This window comes from Myotis brandtii, unplaced genomic scaffold (assembly GCF_000412655.1).
Source record: "Myotis brandtii unplaced genomic scaffold, ASM41265v1 scaffold1172, whole genome shotgun sequence".
In the NCBI taxonomy this organism is placed as follows: domain Eukaryota; kingdom Metazoa; phylum Chordata; class Mammalia; order Chiroptera; family Vespertilionidae; genus Myotis; species Myotis brandtii.
Genome location: NW_005354058.1, coordinates 227,341 through 252,614, shown reverse-complemented (window position 1 = coordinate 252,614; position 25,274 = coordinate 227,341). Strand labels below are relative to the sequence as shown.

Genomic DNA, 25,274 nt, shown 5'->3' with positions numbered 1-25,274 from the left:
AGCTTGCACCCGGCTTCCTTTGTGGGTCGGAATTATTATTATTATTATTATTATTTTTTGGCTTCCCCCTTCCCCTGGAGGCTGCGGGGCGGGAAGGCCGGCCCGCGCTCCTCTCCTTTCGGTGTTTCATGGACGGGGCATTTAAAGTTCTTTCCTTTCATTTTTCTCGCCTCTTGTCTGGAAGGTCCCTCCTCGTCTGGCCCTCGCCTTGCAGACACCCCGATCCACCTGCCTCGGGCCCGGGGATGTCCCGACAGTGACGGCGGCGAGCCGGACCCGCGCGCCGAGAGGGCCCCGGCCCAGCGGGCGAGCGCACGCCCTTCCCCGCCCTCTTCCTCGCACTCGGAGCTCGGAAGCCGGAGCGGACCGACGCCGCCGGGGAAGATGTGGCTGAAGCTGTTCTTCTTGCTGCTCTATTTCCTGGTCCTGTTCGTCCTGGCCAGGTTTTTCGAGGCCATTGTGTGGTACGAAACCGGCATCTTGGCCACTCAGCTGGTGGACCCGGTGGCTCTGAGCTTCAAGAAGCTGAAGACCATCCTGGAGTGCCGGGGCCTGGGCTACTCGGGGCTCCCCGAGAAGAAGGATGTGCGGGAGCTGGTGGAGAAGTCAGGCAAGTGTCGGGCTCTCCCCCGCGGTCGCCTCCGCCCGGGGCCGGGGGTGGGGTTGGGGGGCGACCTGTTCTTCCTCGCACCTGGTGGTCCCCCAGAATGAGGCCTTACCTGGAAGAGTGAACCCGACTCCTCCGGGAGCTGCCCAGTTTTTCTTTGTCCAGGTTTTCTACAAAAAAAAGAGATGTGAATCCCATATTGAGAAGGGGCCTGGAATTATTATTTATAGGGGATAGGTGTCTCTCTTAAAGGCTGTTTTAAAATAACAGTTTAAAGTGCAGCTTGTTAGTATTGTTTACCAAATTCCGTGATTTTTTTTCTCCTCAGACTTGGGGAGTGTTACGAACTGGAAAGCATTTTAGTTGCCAGTTGAAATTCACGAGGCTGTGAGAAAAACCACCAGACGCTGCCTGTGCGCAGCGATATTTGTCAGGATAACAATAGCCAGTTGCCGAGAGGGGAAAACACCACTGGAATACTTAATATCAGAGATGCATGTAGGCCTGAGGTTTAAATGTAAAATGAGTTTAAACATAGAGAAAGCGTACATTGTGCAGTATTAGCTTTTCATACTTTTAAGTGTGGTGAAAATGAATGTTTTTTTGTGAATACCTACCTAGTTTTATATTTCTGTCAGGGCTTTTTGAAAATCCTTGTATTTTGGATGTGAACTTTTTCCCTTCTATGTCACAGGCACTGCTGCATCAGCCGAAATGGGCTGATAAACAGAATGGAAATAGTGCTAAGAACATAGCATCTTAAAAATGCATTTAAAAAAATGCATTTTCAGTAACTGTTGGTTTTGGGGTAGGATTTGGTGAGAAATATGGTTAATTTTTTTTTTCACCCCTGGACAAAGTATATCCTTGTTTAGATATATTCTTCCTGAAATGGGGGATGTGCTATCATTTGGGAAAGGCATTCTGGGTTGTTGTAGATAGCAGTTGAAACTGATAGTTACCTTTTGTTGTTGTTGTTTCAAGTATAGCTGTCAGCTGTGTCTTTTACAAGAAAAATGTTTTCTTTATTTAGTACCCTGTAGCCATATATTATGATAGGCGAGAATATTAATTCCAGAGGGTTTAGCACTCACGTATTTGCAAGTTAAGGGTTCTCAAACTCATATTACTATTGTGCAGAGGAGGGAACCCTCTCTGTAAAAGTGGTACATTTTTCTTCAGAGGAAACAAAATTGTGTGTATTATTCTTGCCTCTTGTTTACTAACTGGTTTATGGTGACTTTTATTTCTGGGTGGGGGGAATGGAGTAAAGTAGAAGATTTCTAATAAGTAAACACTTTAGGTTTAGAAATGAGAAGTGTCTTAACTGCCAAAGCCAAATCCTTTTTCATGTGAAATAGTTTAATAACACATTTTTTTCCTTTTGATTTTTATTTAGTGTTGCCTTTCTTGGGCCTAAAAATATTTGTCACTTTGAGTATACAGGAGTGTATATATCACTTGAAGAATACACACAGCCCACAAAAATATGACTCAGATCACACATTTTATAGCAGAGAAGTCTTGGGATTGCAGTTTAACTTTATTCGTTGTGAGTGGTTTTGTTGCTATCATGATTGCTTGTTTTCTCAGATTTAAAATTTAAGGCAAAAGTTAACATGATTTGACATTAGTGTTTTCCTTTACTTTATATTTGATGATGTAAGCTCTAAATTTATACTGTTAATTTGTGTTTGAATATGGAGTTTGTTCTTATAGGTAATCTTTTGTATCTAACTTCCAAGTCATATAAGATCTGTTGCTATTTTAAGCATGCATTAGTGGCAAATTCTGTAACTCATTTCTAAATCTTGTAAGTCAGAAGCATATAAAACATACTGTTCAGAAATTGTTTGGCCCTGGCCAGTATTCAGTGGTTAGAGCACCAGCCAGAGCACCAAGGGTCAAGGGTTTGACTCCTGGTCAAGGGCAGTACCTGGGTTGTAGGTTCCACACCCAGCCCTATCAGGGCTGGTGCGGGAGGCAACCAATTGATGTGTCTCTCCCACATGGATGTTTCTATCTCCCTCCCTCCCTCCCTTTCTCCCTTCCTCTCTCTCAAAAAAATCAATGGTAAAAATATCCTTGGGTTAGGATTAACAAAACAAAAATTGTTTGGCCCTGGCTGCTGTGGCTCAGTTGTTTGGCTGCATCGTTACATGCACCAAAAGATGGTGGGTTTGATTCCCAGTTCAATACCCAGGTTGTGGGTTTGATCCCCAGTCTGAGTGCATACGGGAGGCAACCAGACAATGTTTCTTACTCGAATCAGTGTTTCTTTCTCTCTCCCTCTCCCTTCCTCTCTCTCTAACATCATTAAAAACATATTTTATAAATAATTTTTTGAAGCCTGGAATATTATACACAAAACTAAATAATATTGTGGTGGCTTTTAGACTGGTATACATTCAATAAATTATCTGATGACCCCTAGAATATAAGCCCCAAGATGGATTTTTGTCTGTTTTGTTCATATTTGCCTAATACATAGTAGGTTCTTATTACATATTTATTGAATGTGTGGATTTTAAATGGGTGTATTCAGGTTCTGAGCAGAGTGAAATGAAAGTATAATAACATGATTTTTAACATTGTAAAATGGAATTGATCATTGAAGATGAGAACGAGGGATTTTTGAAATCTTATTAGTGTTATTTTTTCTGTCTTCAGGTGACTTGATGGAAGGTGAGCTCTATTCTGCACTCAAGGAAGAAGAAGCATCTGAATCTGTTTCCAGTACCAATTTCAGTGGTGAAATGCACTTCTATGAGCTTGTAGAAGACACAAAAGATGGCATCTGGCTGGTTCAGGTATCAGAAACAGCGATAGAAGTGAATTTATTCTTACCAAAATAGTAACACTTCTGTGTACTTATGTCAGGTTTTTTAGACATAACTCAGTTCTCATAGGGAGGCTCCAGTGTCCTCTTAAAATGTTAGGGAAAGAGAGTTGACCGCTTTGTTTAGAAACAGCAGAAGCAAATCCATTTTAGTTGTTGGATCTTCATACATATATTCCTTTTATTTAGTGGTTTGTACCATATCTCTTAATTTTTGTGAACTCCAGTTTTTAATTAAGTAACCCAAATGAACCCTACCTCTTATGAAAACTGTGAGATTTAATTAGCATATTGGAATTTTAGAGCTGTGAAGGATTTAAAAATATCTTTTATGCTTCCCAAAGTATAGTTTATGTACCACTCATGGTAAAGAGCGAGCACACATCATTTATGTATTTTAATGTAAGTTAGAAAAATCAATGTATCAAACACGTAATTTCATAAATATCATTAGGGCAAGGCTAAGGTTATTTAAATTAAAAATGTAAGTTCTTTAAAGTATCATATTAAGTAAATTACCATCATGAGTGCAGATAAAATTATGCTTATTGAACCAGGATTAAATTTCAAGTCCCCTAATTTCTTGTCTAGTGCTCTTGTCGTTTCACACTGGGATTGGCAAAGTTTGATTCAGGGTATAAAAATTAAAATTGCCATTGCTTTATATATCTCCAATATGACTTTCTTTCTATATGGGAACATTACTACAAAATGTGGTAGAAAAAGCTGAATTCAGAGACCTTAGTTGCAGAGCTGATTCTGTCACTGATTTGCATTATGATTGTGGATAGGTAGACTTCTGTTGCACATGGTCTCAAATAAATACATATATATCTAAAGAGGATGCGATAATACTGTAGTTCACTGGGCTAAAGGGTTAAGGTTTGGGAACTCTTCGGGTAATTACATTGGATATTCTTGACCTTTCCTTTATTTCCAATCTTTCTATTGTGTTTGACCTATTACCCTCCAGATAATTTAATTCAATAATTTTAAAAAATGAGTTTCTTGCCCTGGCCAGTGTTTCTCGGTGGTTAGAGTGTCAGCCATTTACCTACAGGTCTCTGGTTTGATTCCCGATTAAGGGCACATACCTGGGTTGCAGGTTTGATCCCTGGTCGGGTGCGTGAGGGAGGAAACCAAAGTGTCTCTCTCACATTGATGTTTCTCCCTCCCCCTCTCCTCTCTTTTCTGTCCTCTCTCCTCTCTCCCTCCAATGTGTTTCTCTCACATCATTATTTCTCTGTCTTTCCCTCTCTCTTCTCTCTCTAAAAAAAAATCAATAGAAAAAATATCCTCAGGTGAATATTAACAAAATTATTTTCCAATTCAGTTGACATACATACAGTATAAGTTTCAGGTGTACAACATAGTGATTAGACATTTATATACTTTACAAACTGATCACCTTGATAAGTCTGCTACCCGTCTGACACCATACATGGTTATTACAATATTATTGGCTATATTCCTTATGCTGTACTTTACATTTCTATAACTGTTTTTATAACTGGCAATTTGTACATCTTAATGCTTTTCATCTTTTCCCCCCATACCATCTGGGACCATCAGTATTTATGAGTTTTTTCCATTTTGTTTATTTTGTATTTTAGATTCCACATATAAGCAAAATCACATGGTATTTGTCTTTCTCTGTCTGAGTTATTTCACTTAGCATAATACCCTCCAGGTCCATCCATGTTGTTGCAAATGGTAATTTTTTCATCCTTTTTTTATGATTAAGTAATATTCCATTGTATATATGTTCCACATCTTTATCCAGTCATCTAACAGTGGGCCCTTAGATTGCTTCCGTCTTGGCTATTGTAAATAATGCGTAAACATAGGAATGCTTATATCTTTTCCATTTACGGTTTTGGATTTCTTTGAATAAATACCAGAAATGAAATTGCTGGGTCATATGGTAGTTCTATATTTAATTTCTTGAGGAACCGCTATACACTTTTTCATAGTGGCTGCACCAATTTGCAGTTCCACCAAGAGTGCAAATGGGTTCCCTTTTCTCTACATTCTAGACAACACTTCTTGTTCGTTGATTTATTGAAGGTAGCCATTCTGACAGGTGTGAGGTGAGATCTTATTGTGAATTTTGATTTGCATTTCCCTGATAATTAGTGACATCGAGCATTTTTTTCATATGTCTGTTGGCCATCTGTATGTCTTTTTGAAGAATGTCTAGTCAAGTCGTCTGCCTATTTTTTAAATGGATCATTTGTTTTTTTGATGTTAAGTTGTATGAGTTCTTCATATATTTTGGATATTAACCCTTTATCAGATGTATCATTGGTGAATATCTTCTCCCATTCAGTAGGTTGTCTTTTGCCTTTTCATTTTGTTGATGGTTTTCTTCACTGGCAAAAAAAATTTTAGTTTGATATAGCCCCATTTGTTTATTTTTTCTTTTTCTTGCTCGAGAAGATATATCCAAAAAGATATTACTAAGAGTGATGTCAAAGAGTTTACTGCTTAAGTTTTTTTCTCGGAGTTTTATAGTTTCAGATTTTACATTTAATTCTCTAATCCATTTTGAGTTTATTGTTGTATATGGTATAAGAAAGTGGTCTAGTTTCAGGCAGCTCAAATTCCACTTGGGAGAGGTAGGCACTAAATAAGTAAATATTTAATATAACATCAGTTAGTGGAAAGTGCTAAGAAGAGAAATAAGCTAGGCAAATTAGGAGACAGAGAGTGGCAAGGAATTCTCTGATAAGGTGACACTTGAATGAAGTAAAGACCAAATAATGATAGTGAATGTTAGCATTATAAATTCTAATCACTAAATTATTTTTGTCTGAAAATAGTTTTTAAACCTCATAGGTATTAATAGTTGAGAAATGACTCCTAAGAAAAATGGAATGTATTTATATGGTTTTCTGTGTGTTAATGATGCAGTAGGGCACATACACTTAATTTTTCCAGTGACCTTCAAGGTTTGCAATGTCTGGTTTGTATTCCTTGGGATTAGTGGCTTACATCTGTCAAATGGCTGGCTTGCATTGAAAGAACAGTCTCTGGCAGTACAACTGAGAAGACTGAGATTAAAACCCTGTCTTTGGCACTCTGAACTTACTGGCTAACCCAGGGGTGGGCAAACTTTTTGACTCGAGGGCCACAATGGGTTCTTAAACTGGACTGGAGGGCCAGAACAAAAGCATGGATGGAGTGTTTGTGTGAACTAACATAAATTCAAAGTAAACATCATTACATAAAAGGGTATGGTCTTTTTTTTTTTTAGTTTTATTCATTTCAAACGGGCCGGATCCGGCCCCGCGGGCCGTAGTTTGCCCACGGCTGGGCTAACCTAATCAGCACAGAAACTTTGGTGTGAGCTCTTAAAAGAAACCTTTTTTAAAAGATAGATGGATGGATGGATGGATGAATAGGTAGGTAGGTAGGTAGGTAGGTAGGTAGATAGATAGATAGATAGATAGATAGATAGATAGATAGATAGATAAAAATAGCCCTGGCCAGCATGGCTAAGTAGTTAGAGCATCTGCCTGTGCATCAGAGGGTCAGAGGTTCGATTCCTAGTCAAGGGCACATACCTGGGTTGCAAGTTCAATCCCAGTCCTGGGGCATGTTTGGGAGGCAACCAATCCATGTGTCTCTCTCCCATGTTTCTCTCTCTTCTCTCTCTTCTCTCTCTCTTTCTCTCCCCCCCCCCTCCTTTCCACTCTCTAAAAATGAATGGAAAAATATCCTTACTCCTCAGGTGAGGATTTTTAAAATTAATTAATTAATTAATTAAAAATTAAAAATATCTCCTAGAAACAGAAGAGAAATATTCTCTCGGTTACTTGTCATTCTTTCAGCTTAAATCATATTTATCTAATCTCTTGTAAAAGATAACTTTCAAGAATTAGTTTTTAACAAATTGAATTATCTTTCTTTTCTAATTATTGGTATTTTGTTTTTTATTTATTTTAAAAATATATTTTTATTGATTTGAGAGAGGATGAGAGAGGGAGCGAGAGATAGGAAACATCAATGATGAGAGAGAATTATTGATCAGCTGCCTCCTGCATCCCCCCACTGGGGACCGAGCCACATCCCAGGCATTTGCCCTGACAGGAATCAAATTGTGATCTGCTTCATAGGTTGAAGCTCAACCACTGAGCCATACCAGCCAGGCAAATTGTCGGTATTTTAGAAGAAGCTGACTTAACTTCAATTTGTCCTGTCGTTTTGTTTTGTTTTTAAGTCCGTGAAGATGCATAAATCTCGGCCAATTCAATCCTCTTCAAATTGCCTTTATTTTAGGTATCCTGTGTAAAAAATAGTTAAACACATCCCAGTTCTCTCTTTTTTAACTCCCAGTTTTCTAATATCATTTCCTCACACAGATGAATTATAGTTTCCTTTTGTATTTATTGAGGAAAAATGTAGTTAGGTGGCATATAACTGATAATTAGCACTGTAAACTTTATATACTATTTTACTGAAAGGATGTCTGCATTTACTTATTTAGGGAAAATGTGACTTTAATAAATGGGTATATGACTTCGCTGTTCCATCACTTGGTCATTTCATTATTTTTCTGAAATGGATTGATTGGCAATCTAGATCAGGAGTCCTCAAACTATGGCCCGCGGGCCACATGCAAATACAATATTGTATTTGTTCCCGTTTTGTTTTTTTACTTCAAAATAAGATATGTGCAGTGTGCATAGGAATTTGTTCGTAGTTTTTTTTTTAAACTATAGTCTGGCCCTCCAACGGTCTGAGGGACAGTGAACTGGCCCCCTGTTTAAAAAGTTTGAGGACCCCTGATCTAGATTATCTTTTTTGGTAACACTCCATGTGGAATGACACTACAAAAGGAAAAGGACTTTCTATAATATATTTAATTCACCTTATATTCCTTGCTAGAGGCCTGGCGCATGAAATTCATGCACAGGTAGGATCCCTAGGCCTGGTCTGCAATCAGGGATCAGGGCCAATCTTCCCCGACTGCCATCAGCCGGCTCCGCCCCCCACCGTCCATGTCCGCCACCACCCACCCACAGTCCCCTGTTCCCCATCGGGCAATTGGAGCCTGCCAGCCTGTTGACCGTTCCCACCTGCTCACTGACCCCGCTGCCAGTCGCCCTCTGTGTGGGGGGTGACTGGCGGGGCGATCGGGGCCCTGCTCCCTAGCACCCGCCTTGGCCTGGCGCCACCCACATTTGCTGCTACCTACCCCTGGTTCCCTGTTCCCCATCGGGCAATTGGAGCCTGCGGGCTGGGGGCAGCTCCTGCGTTGAGCGCCTGCCCCTGGTGGTCAGTGCGCGTCATAGCAACTGGTCGTTCCGCTATCCGGTCAATTTGCATATTATGCTTTTATATATATACTAGAGGCTCAGTGCACAAAAATTTGTGCACTCGGAGGGGAGGGGGAGCCCCTCAGCCCGGCCTGTGCCCTCTCGCAGTCTGGGACCCCTCAGGGGATGACCACCTGCTGGCTTAGGCCCGCTCCCCGGGGGATTGGGCCTAAGATGGCAATCAGACATCCCTCTGGCAGCCCGGCAGCCCTCGGGGGATGTCCACTTGCCAGCGGGGAGCAGGCCTAAACTGCAGTCGTACATCCTTGGTGCTGCTGAGGAGGCAGGAGAGGCTCCCACCCCCACCGCTGTACTGGCAGCCATCAGCCTGGCTTGTGGCTGAGCAGAGTTCCTCCCATGTGAGAGCGCCCTGACCACCAGAGGGCAGCTCCTGCATTGAGCGTCTGCCCCCTGGTGGTCAGTGTGTGTCATAGTCACCAGTCATTCCCAGTCCTTCTGCTGTTAGAGTCAGTTTGCATATTACCCTTTTACTATATAGGATAGAGGCCTGGTGCACGGGTGGGGGCCGGCTGGTTTGCCCTGAAGGGTGTCCTGGATCAGGGTGGGGGTCCTGCTTGGGTGCCTGGCCAGCCTGGATGAGGGGATGATGGCTGTTTGCAGCTGGTCACACCCCCTTCAGGGTGGGGGTCCCCACTGGGGTGCCTGGCCAGTCTGGGTGAGGGGCTGAGGGCCGTTTTCAGGCTGGCGGGGGACTGAAGCTCCCAACCTCTCCTTTTTTTCTTTTTTCTTTTATTCTGGGATTTATTTACCTTCTATGGCTGTCACTGGAGCTGAGAGCCGGCTTTAGTTCTGAGGCTCAGCTCCAGCTCTGAGACCTTGGCTGCTGAAAGCAGGTATCTGGGCTTTGTTTAGCTTCTATAATTGAAACACTGTTGCAACTCCAGCTCTGAGGCCCGGCTGGTTGAAAGCAGGTTTCTGGGGATTGTTTAGCTTCTATAATTGCAACATAGTTGCTTAGAGTGCAGCTCAGAGGCCGGCAGCGGCAGGCGGGGAACCTTGTCTTCCTCCATCACTGGAGCAAGCAAGCCTCCTGTTTGCTTCAGCTGCGTGGCTGCCGGCAGTTAATTTGCATATCACCCTGATTAGCCAATGGGAAGCATGTCAGAGGTACAGTTAATTACCATGTTTTTCTATTATTAGATAGGATAGATGATTTCTACTCTATAATTCATGAGTTTATTTTCTGAATAATATATGTTAATGATCTTTATATTTTTCTCCTTAATTGAAGATATATTCATGCTCATGAATTATCCTCATGTTAAAATAGAGTATTAGGATACTCCTTTTCATGTCAAACTTTTCTATGTCTATCTTACATTCTCTATAAAATGAGGTGGAAAGAACAGCTCTTTTTCCTAACAGCTCTTTTTAACATTCTGTTATTTCCTACTTTGTTTCTAACCTAAGCTTATATCCTTCATTAGCTATTTTTCAGTTTTGTAGATTCCTTGACTCTGCTGCCACCCAATAGTCTTAGTATCACGAAACAGAGACAATTACTTTCTTTCAGGAGACTCTTAGGCAGATAGAATAGTGGATAGGCTTCTGAAATGGAAAACTTTGCTTACTTTATGGGTTTTATGGATTTAGCCTTATCTTAAGATTTCTGTTTCTGTGTTTTGACTTTTGTTCGAAGAAGGACTGTGATATTTGTTCTCTACTGGCTTTGTCACATCATAAGGAAATTTAACATCACTAGACTTGATATAGCAGTGGAAAGCAACATATTATTTGAAGTATAGCTTTAGGTCAATATTTACTGAAGTATTATGCTAGTGTATTTCCTGCTTGGCTGAAAAGAGTTAATAGCTGTTTTAAAAGTTGTTCACCTTTGCTCCTAGACAATAGTTTTGTCCAGGAAGATTCTAACCTATTTATTCCTTTCTTGACATTATTCCAAAGGTGAAATATATCCAGCTACTTTATTCTTTATTTTGTATTGGTCAAAAACTTTTATGTTTTCTCATAGAGAAAGCTTGTGAGAATACAAAAAAAAAAATTAAATGCCACTGAGTTTTGTTTTTGTCAATCACTCATACTCATTTTTAATGACTTCATACAATTTGTGTATAAATGTTTAGGTTGGTCTATAATTTTGAAAGTGGAATCTCTCTGTTAAAATGAATTACTGAGAGATGCAGAAAATATCATAGCACAACACTCGTGTTCTGTGCAGTTGTTAATTTAGCCTAGATGTTGTCATATGGGGATTAACAATATTAAAAGGCATATGTCAAATGTTCTGATTAGTAATAAAGCCCACCTCTAAAATACATGTGTAGGCAAAAGTCTGTGGCTTTTTCTTATATCAATGTAGCATCTGTAGTACATGTGGAAGAGAATAGGCAATAACCTGAAGCCCAGTTTTTCCTTGTAAGTTTAACTGGACTACATAAGGTTGACGTCAGAAAATATGGGCACTTGGCATCACATACTGTCCAACCCAGTTCCATCCAGTGATATGTGCTGCAGCCAACTCATGCTGTGTCATGAAGGGTGATTGTTAACATCTCTTCCCAACTCCATATGTAGAGATGTCATGTTGCTAACGTGAAGTCGGCCATCTGGGAGTATTTATACTAAGGAAATCAGCAAATCAGAGCTTCCTTTTTCTTCTGAAGAACTGGTTATTAAACATTTACCAGCAAACTACTGTTTTCATCCATTCGTCCAACCATCTAACAAATATATAAACCTTGTGATAAGCACTGAAGACACAAATGTGAATAACATATAGTCTATGCCATAAAACAGCTTACAGTTTGGTTTACTAAAATGTGTGGGGCAGTAAAAATCTTAGTATATAATTTATTATCTTTCCCAGCTGAGTTAGATGGTCCATTGTGGTGCTAGCATCTTAAAGGATCCTAAAGAAGTCTATTACACAATGAAGGAACCTAGGAAAATTGCAGTAGTCTTTTTCTGGGAAAAGTGTATTTTTAAATATACTGGATTGGAAGTCTTTATGCCAGACGAGGGTTAAAGACATTGATGCTCAATTACATAGCAAGGAACTATTTATGCTAGTGTTTGTCCAGGAAACATTCCAGATGACAAGTTGTTGGGGAAGGCACTTTCATTATAACAGTAATAAAAAACTTGGAAACTTCAGAGAACCTGTATAATCAGAGAAAGAGAATGAGTTACTAAAACATTAAAAGCTGAAATTGTTGGGTTCAACATAAATATTTAATCAATACCAAGTGAGTTAGGCTAGCTGCACTAGACTAGCTTCAGGAAATACAATGGTGAGGAAGTGTTGGGATGCCAATTAGACTTGGGAAGTGGGTGAAAAGATAGCTTCACTTCTAGCCTGTTGCCAAGTCTGTCGCAGACTTAGAACTCAGGCTGTACTTTTACCTAGTTTTTTCTGGTCTCTGAAAATATTCCTTAACAGAGACTGCAACATCCTTTCTGAACTGCCAAGAAATATGATCCCCTCTTAATAAGACCAGCAGTGTGAGTGCCTTTCAGAATTATTGTGCATACTTTTTGTTATAAGCAATAGTTGGGAACTCTTACTGGTGTGACACAAAAGTAATAGGCTTACAGTGTTTTGTTGTGCCATGTGACTCAGCCAGATGAGTTACTTTGTGAAAATATTAAGATTTCTAGCCCTAACCGGTTTGGCTCAGTGGATAGAGCGTCGGCCTGCAGACTGAAAGGTCCCAGGTTCAATTCTGGTCAAGGGCATGTACCTTAGTTGCGGGCACATCCTCAGTAGGAGGTGTGCAGGAGGCAGCTGATCAATGTTCCTCTCTCATTGGTGTTTCTAACTCTTTATCTCTCTCCCTTCCTCTCTGTAAAAAATCAATAAAATATATATATATTTTAAAAAATTTTTAGTGGTTGTTTAATTCAGCCTCCACCAAATTTCATTTATGCTAAGTCTCTAATTGAATAATGTAACTGTTTAGGACATTGGACAAAATAATTTCTAATTGCATAAACAACTACAGAGTCAAATAAAATGCTTTCATGCAATGCCCAGGGGATTTTTCATTTTTGTGTGGCTCTCTCAGTCAGGCATCATTAAACTCCAAAAGCATGTGTTGGAACAGCTTGCTGAATAAATAAGGCCCTGGGGTTGAACATTGTCATGTACTTGCCACAAGAGTGTTCCCACCTCTCTTCACACACTTCTGTCTGTACTGTAACCTGAGTGCCTGTGAACAATCCCCTGTCATTCCTACTTCCTTTCCTAGCCCTGGAGCTCTAAGTCTGAAAGATACCTGTGCAGTGATCAGGATCTTCACTGGAAGATGCCCCTAGACTTAGGGCCAAACCTTATATTGATTCAAGCAACCTCTTGATTAATCCCTTAATGCAATGTCATTTTAAAGACAGACCTGAAAATGTTTATTTGCAGGGTTGATTAGAAAATGGGAGTGAAAGGGAGTTCTTTTAAAAAGAAGGCAGAACGGGGAGTATGGTGATCTCTTAACGCTGAGTAATCTGAAAAATAAGTTCATGATTTCTTTGTTACTTGGCAGGAAAAAGAACTACTACATTGACTCCTGAGTGGTAGGGAAAAAAAGAAAAGAAATGCTTGTCTTGCTTGATCTCCCTTATTCTTCAAGTAAAATTTATACAGCACCTTTGGACTGTAGAAAAATTTGAAAGCTAGGGACTGACTTGTAACTGATGTGAACCTCCTCAGAAAGAGCCTTCATCTAATCTACTAAGATCATGTCTTCAAATTGCCCTTTTTCTGGTTACCTCAACCATCTCAGCATTTGAATAATAACTTATGCCTTCCTAAATAAGACCATTTATTGTCACTAAAAAGTACTATGTATGTGTACTTATTAAGCTTCAAAGTTATGTTACAAAATGTTACATATGTATGTATGTCTCTATAGGCATAAGGATGATACCACCAATGGTATATGGCAGGGTTTATTGGACTGTTGGCACTTACAGTGTCATTTGTCACTACCATGTGCTCTCTCTCCTTGAAATTTGTTAGACTTCCACAGATGAGGTAGCTGTGCTATCTCCCGCCTCTTCCTGGGAGTTGACTATTGGCACTCATTTCACACACTCTCCTGGGATTTCACTTCCTGGAGACTTTGTGAACATGAAAATAGCCCTTCCTTCCAGAAAGATTAGAGGCCCTCCGAGTATTGTGTTGTAATTTTGAATTAAATAGTTCTAGTAATACAGCATTCATGAAAAAACAATAACACTTGGGATATATACACCCTGGGCTTAAATCAAACAAATATTTTCAGCTTTCCTTTAGTTCCTATTTAGTTATTTGTGTTTGTGTTTGTGTTTCTTGTTGTTTTTTTAATTCTAAGTCTGAAAGATACCTGTGCAGTGATCAGGATCTTCACTGGAAGATGCCCCTAGACTTAGGGCCAAACCTTATATTGATTCAAGCAACCTCTTGATTAATCCCTTAATGCAATGTCATTTTAAAGACAGACCTGAAAATGTTTATTTGCAGGGTTGATTAGAAAATGGGAGTGAAAGGGAGTTCTTTTAAAAAGAAGGCAGAACGGGGAGTATGGTGATCTCTTAACGCTGAGTAATCTGAAAAATAAGTTCATGATTTCTTTGTTACTTGGCAGGAAAAAGAACTACTACATTGACTCCTGAGTGGTAGGGAAAAAAAGAAAAGAAATGCTTGTCTTGCTTGATCTCCCTTATTCTTCAAGTAAAATTTATACAGCACCTTTGGACTGTAGAAAAATTTGAAAGCTAGGGACTGACTTGTAACTGATGTGAACCTCCTCAGAAAGAGCCTTCATCTAATCTACTAAGATCATGTCTTCAAATTGCCCTTTTTCTGGTTACCTCAACCATCTCAGCATTTGAATAATAACTTATGCCTTCCTAAATAAGACCATTTATTGTCACTAAAAAGTACTATGTATGTGTACTTATTAAGCTTCAAAGTTATGTTACAAAATGTTACATATGTATGTATGTCTCTATAGGCATAAGGATGATACCACCAATGGTATATGGCAGGGTTTATTGGACTGTTGGCACTTACAGTGTCATTTGTCACTACCATGTGCTCTCTCTCCTTGAAATTTGTTAGACTTCCACAGATGAGGTAGCTGTGCTATCTCCCGCCTCTTCCTGGGAGTTGACTATTGGCACTCATTTCACACACTCTCCTGGGATTTCACTTCCTGGAGACTTTGTGAACATGAAAATAGCCCTTCCTTCCAGAAAGATTAGAGGCCCTCCGAGTATTGTGTTGTAATTTTGAATTAAATAGTTCTAGTAATACAGCATTCATGAAAAAACAATAACACTTGGGATATATACACCCTGGGCTTAAATCAAACAAATATTTTCAGCTTTCCTTTAGTTCCTATTTAGTTATTTGTGTTTGTGTTTGTGTTTCTTGTTGTTTTTTTAATCCTCACCTGAGGATATGTTTTTATTAATTTTTAGAGAGAAGCATTGATTAGTTGCCTCCTCTATGCTCTCCAACTAGGAATCAAACCCATAACCTTTTTTTTTTTTTTTTTTTTTTGGGTGTACAGGATAATGCTCCAACCAACTAAACCATCCTTCCCAGGGCTGTGGTGTGTGTGTGCGTGTGTGTGTGTGTGTGTGTGTGTATAAATATATATATTTTGTTTTTGTTTTTTACTGGTGTTAACTATTAGAAAGACTGAGAAAGAAGTCATTACATAATTTGAAGGTTCATTTACTTAGGTTAATTTAGTTTTTTTGTTTTTCTCTTAAAAAAATATTTTCTGCTCTCAATATTAATTGTGTTTGAAAGCAACTTGCATATTTGAAGTAGAAGTTCAAAAATGTAGAATTCATTATGGTAATTCTTTTTATATGTTAGAACCTTTCGTAATTTTTATGAAAGGACATGAAAGTAGTAGTATTGATTTTAGTCAAAGCATAATTTAATATAAAACATGTGTTTCACTCTTGGCTCCATAATTATACTTTTAAAAAAGTAAAATTTGAACGCATTGAACCCACAGGTGATCATTTTGAAGTAAGCTTTATTTGTATTGTTTAAAATTTTCAGAGCAGAGAAATGACTCCAAGGGCCATTTTCTTAAATCTATGAAACTTAATTCTAGAGAACAGGCCACATGGTAGAGAAAGGGATGTGGCTAGCTTTTTAATATGGCTTTGACTCCCCTTCTGTGTAACTACCACAGAATGTGGGAGTGGAATGTACTGTATTCAGTATTTTAAGTCTTGTCCAGTTGGACAGTGGCTCCTTTTATAAGAATTGCAGTTGTGATATGATGGTACAGCAAAGAAGAACTGTGAACAGAATTTTTTTTTTAAGTGAAGTTATATTAAAAATGGTTGGTTTGAGTCTATCTTAAGTTATTAATGTTTCTGTTTTTCTTTTGGGGGAAATAGGTCATAGCAAACGACAGAAGTCCCTTAGTGGGTAAAATCCACTGGGAGAAAATGGTGAAAAAGGTGTCAAGATTTGGAATACGGACAGGCACTTTCAACTGTTCTAGTGACCCCAGGTAAGTTGATTAGGCAGTTCTTAGAATCTGAGTTCTGACCAGAATTTTTAAAAATAAAGACAGTGATATTAGAAGCCTCTTTAAAATGAAAGCTAGTTCTCTCATTCAACACACTGTTAGCCACACAGATGCTTGACTAATCGTTTTTGATAAACTGGCAGTTATTTACTTTCTCTTTGCTTCTTCTGTGTTCTTTCTAGTGAGGGACACTCTTAATTGTATGTCTTCAGTCCTTTTTGTTTCACTTTTCTTTCCCAGAGAGATTTCACATTTATGGCTTTTGGCGACATCTTTGTACTTACCTAATCTTCTTCCATAATTCTGATCTCTGGTTTGCATTTTGACACTCATTTTCATGTGCTCTACCATCATCCCTAATACATTGTGTTCCCTCAACCTAGTATCCAAATTCAGATTCATCCTCTTTTTCTTTAATAAACCATGTGCCCTTTCTACCTTTCCTTTTCTATCTTTTATTGTTTGTTTTTTCTATTTTCTCAGACAAGAATCCTTACAGGCATTTTTGTTTTTCTCTTTGTCATCATCTCCAGTATTTAGTCTGTCAAATTGATTTGTTTTATTTTTTCCATTTGTTCTTTATATTGAATTTTATTTTCATTTCTAGTGCCATCAAGTTATAACTTAAATTCATCTAAATTCATCTATTCATTTAATTATCTATTGAATAAATTTTTTTTTCAAAAAAAATTTTTTTATTTGAGAGAGAGAAAGAAAGAAACATCGATAGGTTACTTCCAGTACATGCCTTGACCGGGAATCGAACCGGCAACCTTTCAGTGCACAGGTTGACGCCCATCCAACTGAGGCACACCAGCCAGAGCACAAAGATGAAGATTTCGATGCACAGCTACTTGTATCAGTTTCAATAATGTCATGTTCACGTTTCCTTTTCTTTGGAAAGGCTTCCACCTAGAGCCGTGGTTGGCAAACTGCGGCTTGCGAGCCACATGCGGCTCTTTGGCCCCTTGAGTGTGGCTCTTCCTAAGCCTTAGGAGTACCCTAATTAAGTTAATAACAATGTACCTACCTATATAGTTTAAGTTTAAAAAAATTGTCTCTCAAAAGAAATTTCAGTCGTTGTACTATTGATATTTGGCTCTGTTGACTAATGAGTTTGCCGACCACTGACCTAGAGTAAGAACTGTTCTTGTTATAGAAGCTGTGCTTAGTCAGGGTTAGTTGTTTCTTCTTTTGAGGATTATGGAGATATAGAAGAACTGGCCAGGGAATAGAGTTATTCAGCAAGTGTTTTAATCATATTTTGAATAATTTAGTCATCATTTTGATCTCGGATTTTTAAAACACCAAAACTCTCTACTCCACTGTCTGTGTTCTTTTTTTCTTTTTCTTTTTTTTTTTTATCTTCACTCACGGATATTTTTCCATTGATTTTTAGAGAGAGTGGAAGACAGAGGGAAAGACAGAAATATTGATTTGAGAGAAACTCATTGGTTGGTTGCCTCCCGCTCGTGCCCACAGGGCCCAGCTGGGGAGGAGCCTGCAACTGAGGTACATGCCTTTGACCGGAATTGAATCCAGGACCCTTCAGTCCGCAGGTCGATGCTCTATCCACTGAGCCAAACCAGCTAGGGCTGTGTTGCAAGCATATCAAACTCGCAACCGGCTGTAGTGTGTAGTTCCTTCTCTGGGTGGTTTCAGGACAGCCTCCTCTGGTGTGCCAGTCCCATTGTACAGCAGTACTTTCTTGACCTTTTTCGCCCCATGAGACTTCCGGGCAGTGTCTGACTCCTTCCATAGCAGAATTTTTAATTTTTGTACTTGAGTATCCAGCTTGCCTGGCCATAATTCCCTTCATTCCCCCAACAAGGGATCTAGCTCAGATAGCTGTACCTTTCAGGTCTATACTCCCTTTTTTTCTTTTTTGAGAAAGTAGAAAATGAAATGAATATATATCTTGTAGGGGATGAGGGTAGGGTTAGAGAGATTAGGGGTATTGAAGAACAAATGGGAGGACATTGGAATTGCAGGAAGCTAAGTGGTAAACAGGGCGGTGTATAGTGAGATTATCAGGGATGGAGGACCATGGAATAAGCAGTGAAGGAAAGATTGGAGGAAGGCCAAGATGACCAATGACTTCATCTGAAGAAACGGCATTATATAAACAGAATACCAATGCCACACCAGAAACTCAAGTACCAAAACTCATAAGCCATGTTTTCTATCATTTTTAGTCTTCAAATTCTCTAAGAGATCTCAAAAATTTTACTTTAAAAACTAGAGGATATTTTCATGGTGTTGTTACTGAATTTATTCAGACCTTTAAAAAGCTTTTTTTTTAAATTGGCAATAAACATTTTTATACAGATAAAAAATAATATAACATTCTTGAAAAATAATATTTACATTTGCCTTTATTTCTAGCAGTAAAGTTTAAATTAATATGATATACTTTGTGTATTAGATTTTTTTAGAATGGTGTTTAGATATATATATATTAGTAGCCTGCTGTTTTATAAGTATATAACATTCTTTAAAAATAATATGTACATTAGGCTTTACTTCTCTTTAGCAGTATAGTTTAAATTAATGATATACTTGATTTGTTTATTTTATTTCTTTAGAACTGTGCTTAGATAAATAAGTATTAGAGTTTTTTCCAAGTCTGGAAACATTTAATTTGAAAGGTCATGATAACATGCAGAATTATTTTTTCCTGGGTACTCTTAAATTCCATCTGTAATGATGAACCTTAAAACTATCATTTAGCTCTGAACTGAAAAGAAAGCACATAGTACATTTGTTTTCTTGCATGAAAAAATAATATACACTAAAACTGCCTGTTTTATGGACTAAGGTTTTCTATTAGAAAGGCTGTTGTTCCATTTATAACACAAATCAGAAGCCAAATATTCTCTGAAGTGGTTTCAAAGATAAAAAGAATGACCAAGAGAAGAAATGTGTCATCATAACTACCATATGCAATTAAAAAAATAAAGCTATTTAAAGATATTTAAGATTAAATAAGGCAGTTATCTATATATGTATTTAACTTGCTGATTTGAGGGGTAAAAATATAATTAATATCAATGAATTATTATTTTGCATTAGAAAAATACCTTGTTAAGGGATAGAACATATTTTATTTTTTAGGATATATAATTCTAAAACCATTTCAGTTAAAGCAATATTGATTTTAATGGAATCTGATCTTGTTAAGGAAGTGAATCAACTCAACAAGAAGCTGAGTTATGGTCTATGATTCTGAGTCACCCAGATCATTTCCCAAAGTCATCACTAACCTTGTCTTTATGACAGAACATGCTGTCTTTACTTTATTACCATCCATTTACAAATCTGTAACAAACAAAATGTATCAACAGACAGTTGTTTGTACTAAAAAAAAATGTATCCACATGGTAACCCCCTGCCTCCCCCAACTTCATTAAAGTACATTTATATAATTTAAAATTCCACAGGGTAGGTTTTTGGGAAAAAAGAAAAAAAAAAAAACTTTTTTTTTTTTAAAGAAAACTTTCATTTATTATCTCACCACTGTAATACAACAGCCATTTTTATTTTTTAGTATTCCCTTTCATTTGTTAATCTAGTTTTTTTAGAGGAGAAGGATGTCACAATTATTATAGTAAGAATCAGTCCATTTTCAAAGGGATTGGAGTCATGACAATTTAATTTTAGGTAATTTTTTTGTACTTACTCTGTTATAAAATGGGGTCATAGTTAGACTGAATCTCTTCTTAAACTGAAAACTTACTGTCTTTGTTTCCTCTTTGTTAAACACTCCTCTTCATGGTCTTCTTTAAAGAGATGAGAGACTGCAAAACAATATGGAACTTGCTCTTTTCTAGATGAGCTTTTGTGCACGTTACTTTTAACTGCCTGTGTGCATCAGGCATTATGATGGGTGTTTGGTTAATAAATGGGTACAGCATGGCTCCTATCCTCAGAGAGCTTGCATTCAAGTCAAGGACTCGTGCTGTAGGATAATCGATTTTCTTCTCTCATCTTTGCTCATCTGAATCTTCAAGACCTACTTTAGTTCCCAAACTTTTCACAAAATCTTCACCAGTTCAAACTTCCAATGATATTCCATTTTCTGAACTTTTTCTTAACATTATTTAGTAATGGAATATATATAATTTTATCCTTGTTTTGTTTCCTTAATATGATTTTAAATTCCTGGTGAGCAGGAATTATTTTTCTATTATCTTTTGGATCTTATCGACACTAATGCAGTTAGTAGGTTCATAATAGATGCTGAAGTATTTGCTGATTCCTTGACTTTTCAAGCTACACTTTCTTAAAAAGAGAGATAAAACAAAAAAACTACAAAAAGAGAGCTTACTTTTCAAACTCTTGTACAAACTGTGAGATATTGATATTACTATTGATTTTGTAGAGGTTATTGGGTTTGGGGGAGAGGGTATCTTTCAAATGCTAAAGAAATTTGTCAGGAGAAGACAGATTGTTTGCACAATACTGAGGAAGCTTATCTAGCAGCCCAGCTGTTTATTTACAGTTTCCTCTCTTATAGATACTGCAAGAGAAGAGGCTGGGTACGATCCACACTCATTATGTCTGTCCCACAAACAAGTACTTCTAAAGGGAAAGTCATGCTTAAAGAATACAGTGGACGCAAGATTGAAGTAGAACACATTTTTAAGTGGATAACTACTCATGCAGCTTCTCGGATCAAAACCATTTATAATGCTGAACATTTAAAAGAAGAATGGAATAAAAGTGATCAATATTGGGTAAAAATATACCTGTTTGCAAACCTTGACCAACCCCCAGCTTTCTTCTCTGCACTAAGTATAAAGTTTACTGGAAGAGTTGAGTTTATTTTTGTTAATGTGGAAAATTGGGACAACAGGAGTTATATGACAGATATTGGTGTATATAACATGCCATCATACATACTTAGAACTCCTGAAGGAATTTACAGATATGGAAATCACACAGGTGAATTTATATCCCTTCAGGCCATGGATTCATTTTTGCGCTCATTACAACCTGAAGTAAACGATTTGTTTGTTTTGAGCTTGGTTCTAGTTAACCTTATGGCTTGGATGGACTTATTTATCACACAAGGAGCTACCATAAAGAGATTTGTGGTTCTCATAAGCACTTTAGGAACATATAATTCTCTATTAATTATTTCCTGGCTACCAGTGTTGGGCTTTTTACAGCTCCCTTACTTAGATAGCTTTTATGAATATAGCTTAAAATTGTTGAGATATTCTAATACAACCACACTGGCTTCATGGGTAAGAGCGGACTGGATGTTTTATTCTTCACACCCAGCCCTGTTTCTCAGTACATACCTTGGACATGGTTTACTAATTGATTACTTTGAGAAGAAGAGACGACGCAACAACAATGATGACATCAATGCCAATAACTTAGAGTGGTTATCAAGTCTATGGGACTGGTACACCAGCTACCTCTTCCACCCGATTGCTTCTTTTCAGAACTTCCCTGTGGAATCTGATTGGGATGAAGACCCCGACTTATACTTGGAGCGATTAGCTTTCCCTGACCTTTGGCTTCACCCTTTGATACCAACTGATTATATAAAAAACTTGCCAATGTGGCAATTTAAGTGTCTGGGAATCCTGTCTGAAGAGGAAATGTCAGCGAGTTCTCACGATATTGAAAATGACTCAGATGTCGAGAGCACAGACACTTTTAACAGTGAGAAGGAAGTATTTGAAGATAAACAAAGCATAGTTCACAATTCTGTAGGAAGAGTAAGTCACTGTGGTGCTGAGGCTTGTTCATGTGCCAATAATTATTGTCAGACCAGCCTACATGAAAGGAAAGGGAGGTCATATGGATCATATAACACTAATGAAGATATGGAACCTGATTGGTTAACTTGGCCTGCTGATATGCTGCATTGTACTGAATGTGTTGTTTGTCTAGAGAATTTTGAAAATGGATGTTTGCTAATGGGGTTGCCTTGTGGTCATGTATTCCATCAGAATTGCATTGCGATGTGGTTGGCTGGGGGCCGACACTGTTGCCCTGTTTGCCGGTGGCCTTCTTATAAAAAAAAGCAGCCATATGCACAACATCAGCCCCTGTCAAATGATGTCCCATCTTAACCATGTGCAATTTGTCCTTTATAAGCTTTGAGTATCTTCAGCTTGCCTTTTTAATGTTAGTCACAATGTTTTTGTGGTTTGAAGTTTAGTTTAATGTTAGTGCAGTGACAGGAAATACACATTATACTAATGTTGATGACAATTATTTGGTTGCCTGTGTGTCAATTGAATGCATACTTAATTGTAAAGATTTTTATTTACAACATTGGCAATTGAGAAGTTAATGTTTTTTGTAAGCACAAAATGATAGAAATTTATCCTAGCAAGATTTATAAAGTAGGATCAAATTCTAATGAAATTGAGGCAGTTTCTTATTCTAAATGTTTCCTCCCTTTTTACAATCTCTGTCCAGCATCTCTTGGTTAAATAATGTATGCTCTGAGACATGAAATTAAAACAGACTATGAAATAAATTATTTTAAAACCAAAAGATTATAACTTTTCCAATGTTAAATTGTTTTTTATAAGGTGGCTGAATTTTATAGCATTTTATTGATTTGTTTTACAGATAAAGCAAATATGATTCTTGACTCGTGGGGAAAGTAAAGGCAGAAATTATGTGCTAACACTGCCCAGAGGTGATGTTAGTCAATCTTATAGGTTGATTAGCTTTAATGGGAAGGAATTTTATGGTGGGCTTTTTTTATGATTGAAATCATTTATTAGTATTTACCATATCTAAATAAAATCAACTATAGTAATTAGCCTCACATAGATTACTTTTTATCTTTTTCCTGCTTTTATTTTGAAATATTTCAAAACTACAGAGACATTGGGAAACACAGTAAAATGAACATTCATTTCTCTAATTCACCAAGCATTTACATTCTATTACATTTGCTTTCTGTCCACTCTGTATATATTTATCTTTTTTCTTTCTTTGGTTGGTTTTCTTTTTCCTGATCCCTTTGAAAATAAACTTTAGTCTTCATGGTGCTTTATAGCTAAATATATCATCACCTATCTCCCAAGAGCAAAGGCATCTTTTTTTAACATAACCAGCATACCATTATCATACCTAACGAATTTAACATCTAATATCTAATACATAATCTATATTACCCAATTGCTCCCAAAATAGTTTTTATATCTTTGTGTTCTTGTTTTGTTGTGAACTGGGCAAGGTTTATGCATTGAGTTTAGTATCCTTCCATTTCATTTTTTCCTCTAGAGCAGTTCTTCTTCCTCTTTTAAAAGTTGTTTTTAATTTTTTCTATGCCTTAACTAATACATTTTTTAAGAGCACAGACTAGTTGGCTAATAGAATATTCTGCATTCTGGATTTGTTTTAGTGTTTCTTCATGATTAGATATAAATTAAAGATTTTGCCTAGATTAAATGTACTTCCCATTTGCTTGACATCTGGAGGCACATGATGTCAGTTTGTCTCACTTTATCTTAAGAACCTGTGAGGCCATGTGAATATCATGTTTGTCAATAACCTTTAGCTAGCCGGTTTGGCTCAGTGGATAGAGCATCGGCTGCCAATAACCTTTAGCCGGTTTGGCTCAGTGAATAGAGCATCGGCCTATGGACTGAAGGGTCCCGGGTTTGGTTCCAGTCGGGGGCACATGCCCAGGTTGCAGGCTTGAGCCCTAGTAGGGGAATGCAGGAGGCAGCCAATCAATGATTCTCTCTCATCATTGATGTTTCTATCTCCCTCTCCCTTCCTCTCTAAAATCAATAAAAACATTTAAAAAATAACCTTTAATCAAGTATTTTAATATCTATTGATTATTAACCTGGATCAGTTATTAAACAGGAGTTGTAACGGGGCTTTTCTCATTTCATCCTTTATTCTACATTTAGCTGGCATTTTTGTGTGTGTGAAGAAGAGTTTCCATTTTCCACTTTTCTTTCACATTTGAATGTTACTGTGGACTCACAGATTATTTTTATATTCAATGTGTCAAAATTCGTTATTCTTGTTGATGCTCAATTCATCCCAAATTTGGTGAGAGTCCTTCTAAGCCAACTCTTATATCCTATTGGCATTTCCTTGCTTTTTGATGCAAGGTGTTTCTGGCTCATTTTGCAGTTTCCCTAGCCCAGCCCTGTAATCAAGCCATTTCTTCAAAAGGCCCACGTTTCATGGTGAACTTTTATTGACTGCCCCCCAAAACAGCAAGAAAAATTATCATCCTGGATTGCTGCTGAAATGTTTCTTCATGGTGCACTGAGCCTCACTTTCATACACTAATGGAAATAGTGAAGATCAACAGTAACTTTGTATTAATCTTTGGGAACTTCTTTAAATTTTAAAAAGGGCAAACACTGTGCTGGCCAGTGTGGCTCAGTTGGTTCAGCGTCGTCCTGTGCACCGAAAGGTTGCCTGTTGCATTCTGGTCAGGGCATGTGCCGGGTTTTGGGCTCAATCCCCAGTAAGGGTCATGTAGGAGGCAGCAGGTCGATTTTTCTCTCACATGTTTTTTCTCTCTCTCTCAAATCAATAAAAACATATTTAAAAGAAAAAAAAGGGACACTCTGCTCCTTGTGTTCTAATTTTACTTTTGAAAAAAAGTAATTGTGTTATTGTAAATGTTAGTGTTTCCCAGAGTTCTACCATTGGTCCACTTCTCTTTTCTCTCATGTATTCAATGGATGTCCCAAATCTATACGTCCAGGCAAAGGCCTTTCTCCAGATCTTCAGTTTTAATTTTTTTAATCTTTTTTGTTTGTTAGTTAATCCTCACCTGAAGATATTTTTTCCATTGCTTCTCAGAGAGCATGAAAGGAAGGGAGGGAGGGAGGGAGAGAGGGAAACATTGATATGAAAGAAACATTGACTGGTTGCCTCCTGCATGTGTCCCAACCAGGTTGGGGAGTGAACCTGCAACCCAAGTACATGGCTTTGGGAATCGAACCCGTGATCCTTTGGTGTGCAGTCTCTAACCACTGGGA

The 25,274-nt window shown here is 37.9% G+C and overlaps 1 protein-coding gene across 2 annotated transcripts; it reads left to right on the top strand.

The window, feature by feature from the left end:
* The first annotated feature begins 6 nt into the window (after positions 1 to 6).
* RNF103 (ring finger protein 103) lies at positions 7 to 23,074 on the top strand. 2 transcript variants are annotated; one of them, XM_005858404.2, is made up of 5 exons: positions 7 to 21; positions 185 to 610; positions 3,278 to 3,417; positions 16,151 to 16,266; positions 20,801 to 23,074. In XM_005858404.2, exons 2-5 carry the CDS (start codon positions 385 to 387, stop codon positions 22,371 to 22,373), a joined length of 2,055 nt encoding a protein of 684 aa, XP_005858466.1. In that variant the 5' UTR covers positions 7 to 21; positions 185 to 384; the 3' UTR covers positions 22,374 to 23,074. The 2 variants fall into 2 exon arrangements, with proteins under 2 accessions (XP_005858466.1, XP_005858465.1); XM_005858403.2 differs by having other exon boundaries at positions 7 to 25.
* The last annotated feature ends 2,200 nt before the right edge of the window (positions 23,075 to 25,274 follow it).

Excerpts from the sequence above, each read along its gene's own strand:
- RNF103 (XM_005858404.2), top strand. The coding sequence starts at position 385 with ATGTGGCTGAAGCTGTTCTTCTTGCTGCTCTATTTCCTGGTCCTGTTC. Across the intron at positions 611-3,277 it reads GGAGCTGGTGGAGAAGTCAG|GTGACTTGATGGAAGGTGAG; the intron begins GCAAGTGTCGGG and ends TTCTGTCTTCAG. Across the intron at positions 3,418-16,150 it reads ATGGCATCTGGCTGGTTCAG|GTCATAGCAAACGACAGAAG; the intron begins GTATCAGAAACA and ends TGGGGGAAATAG.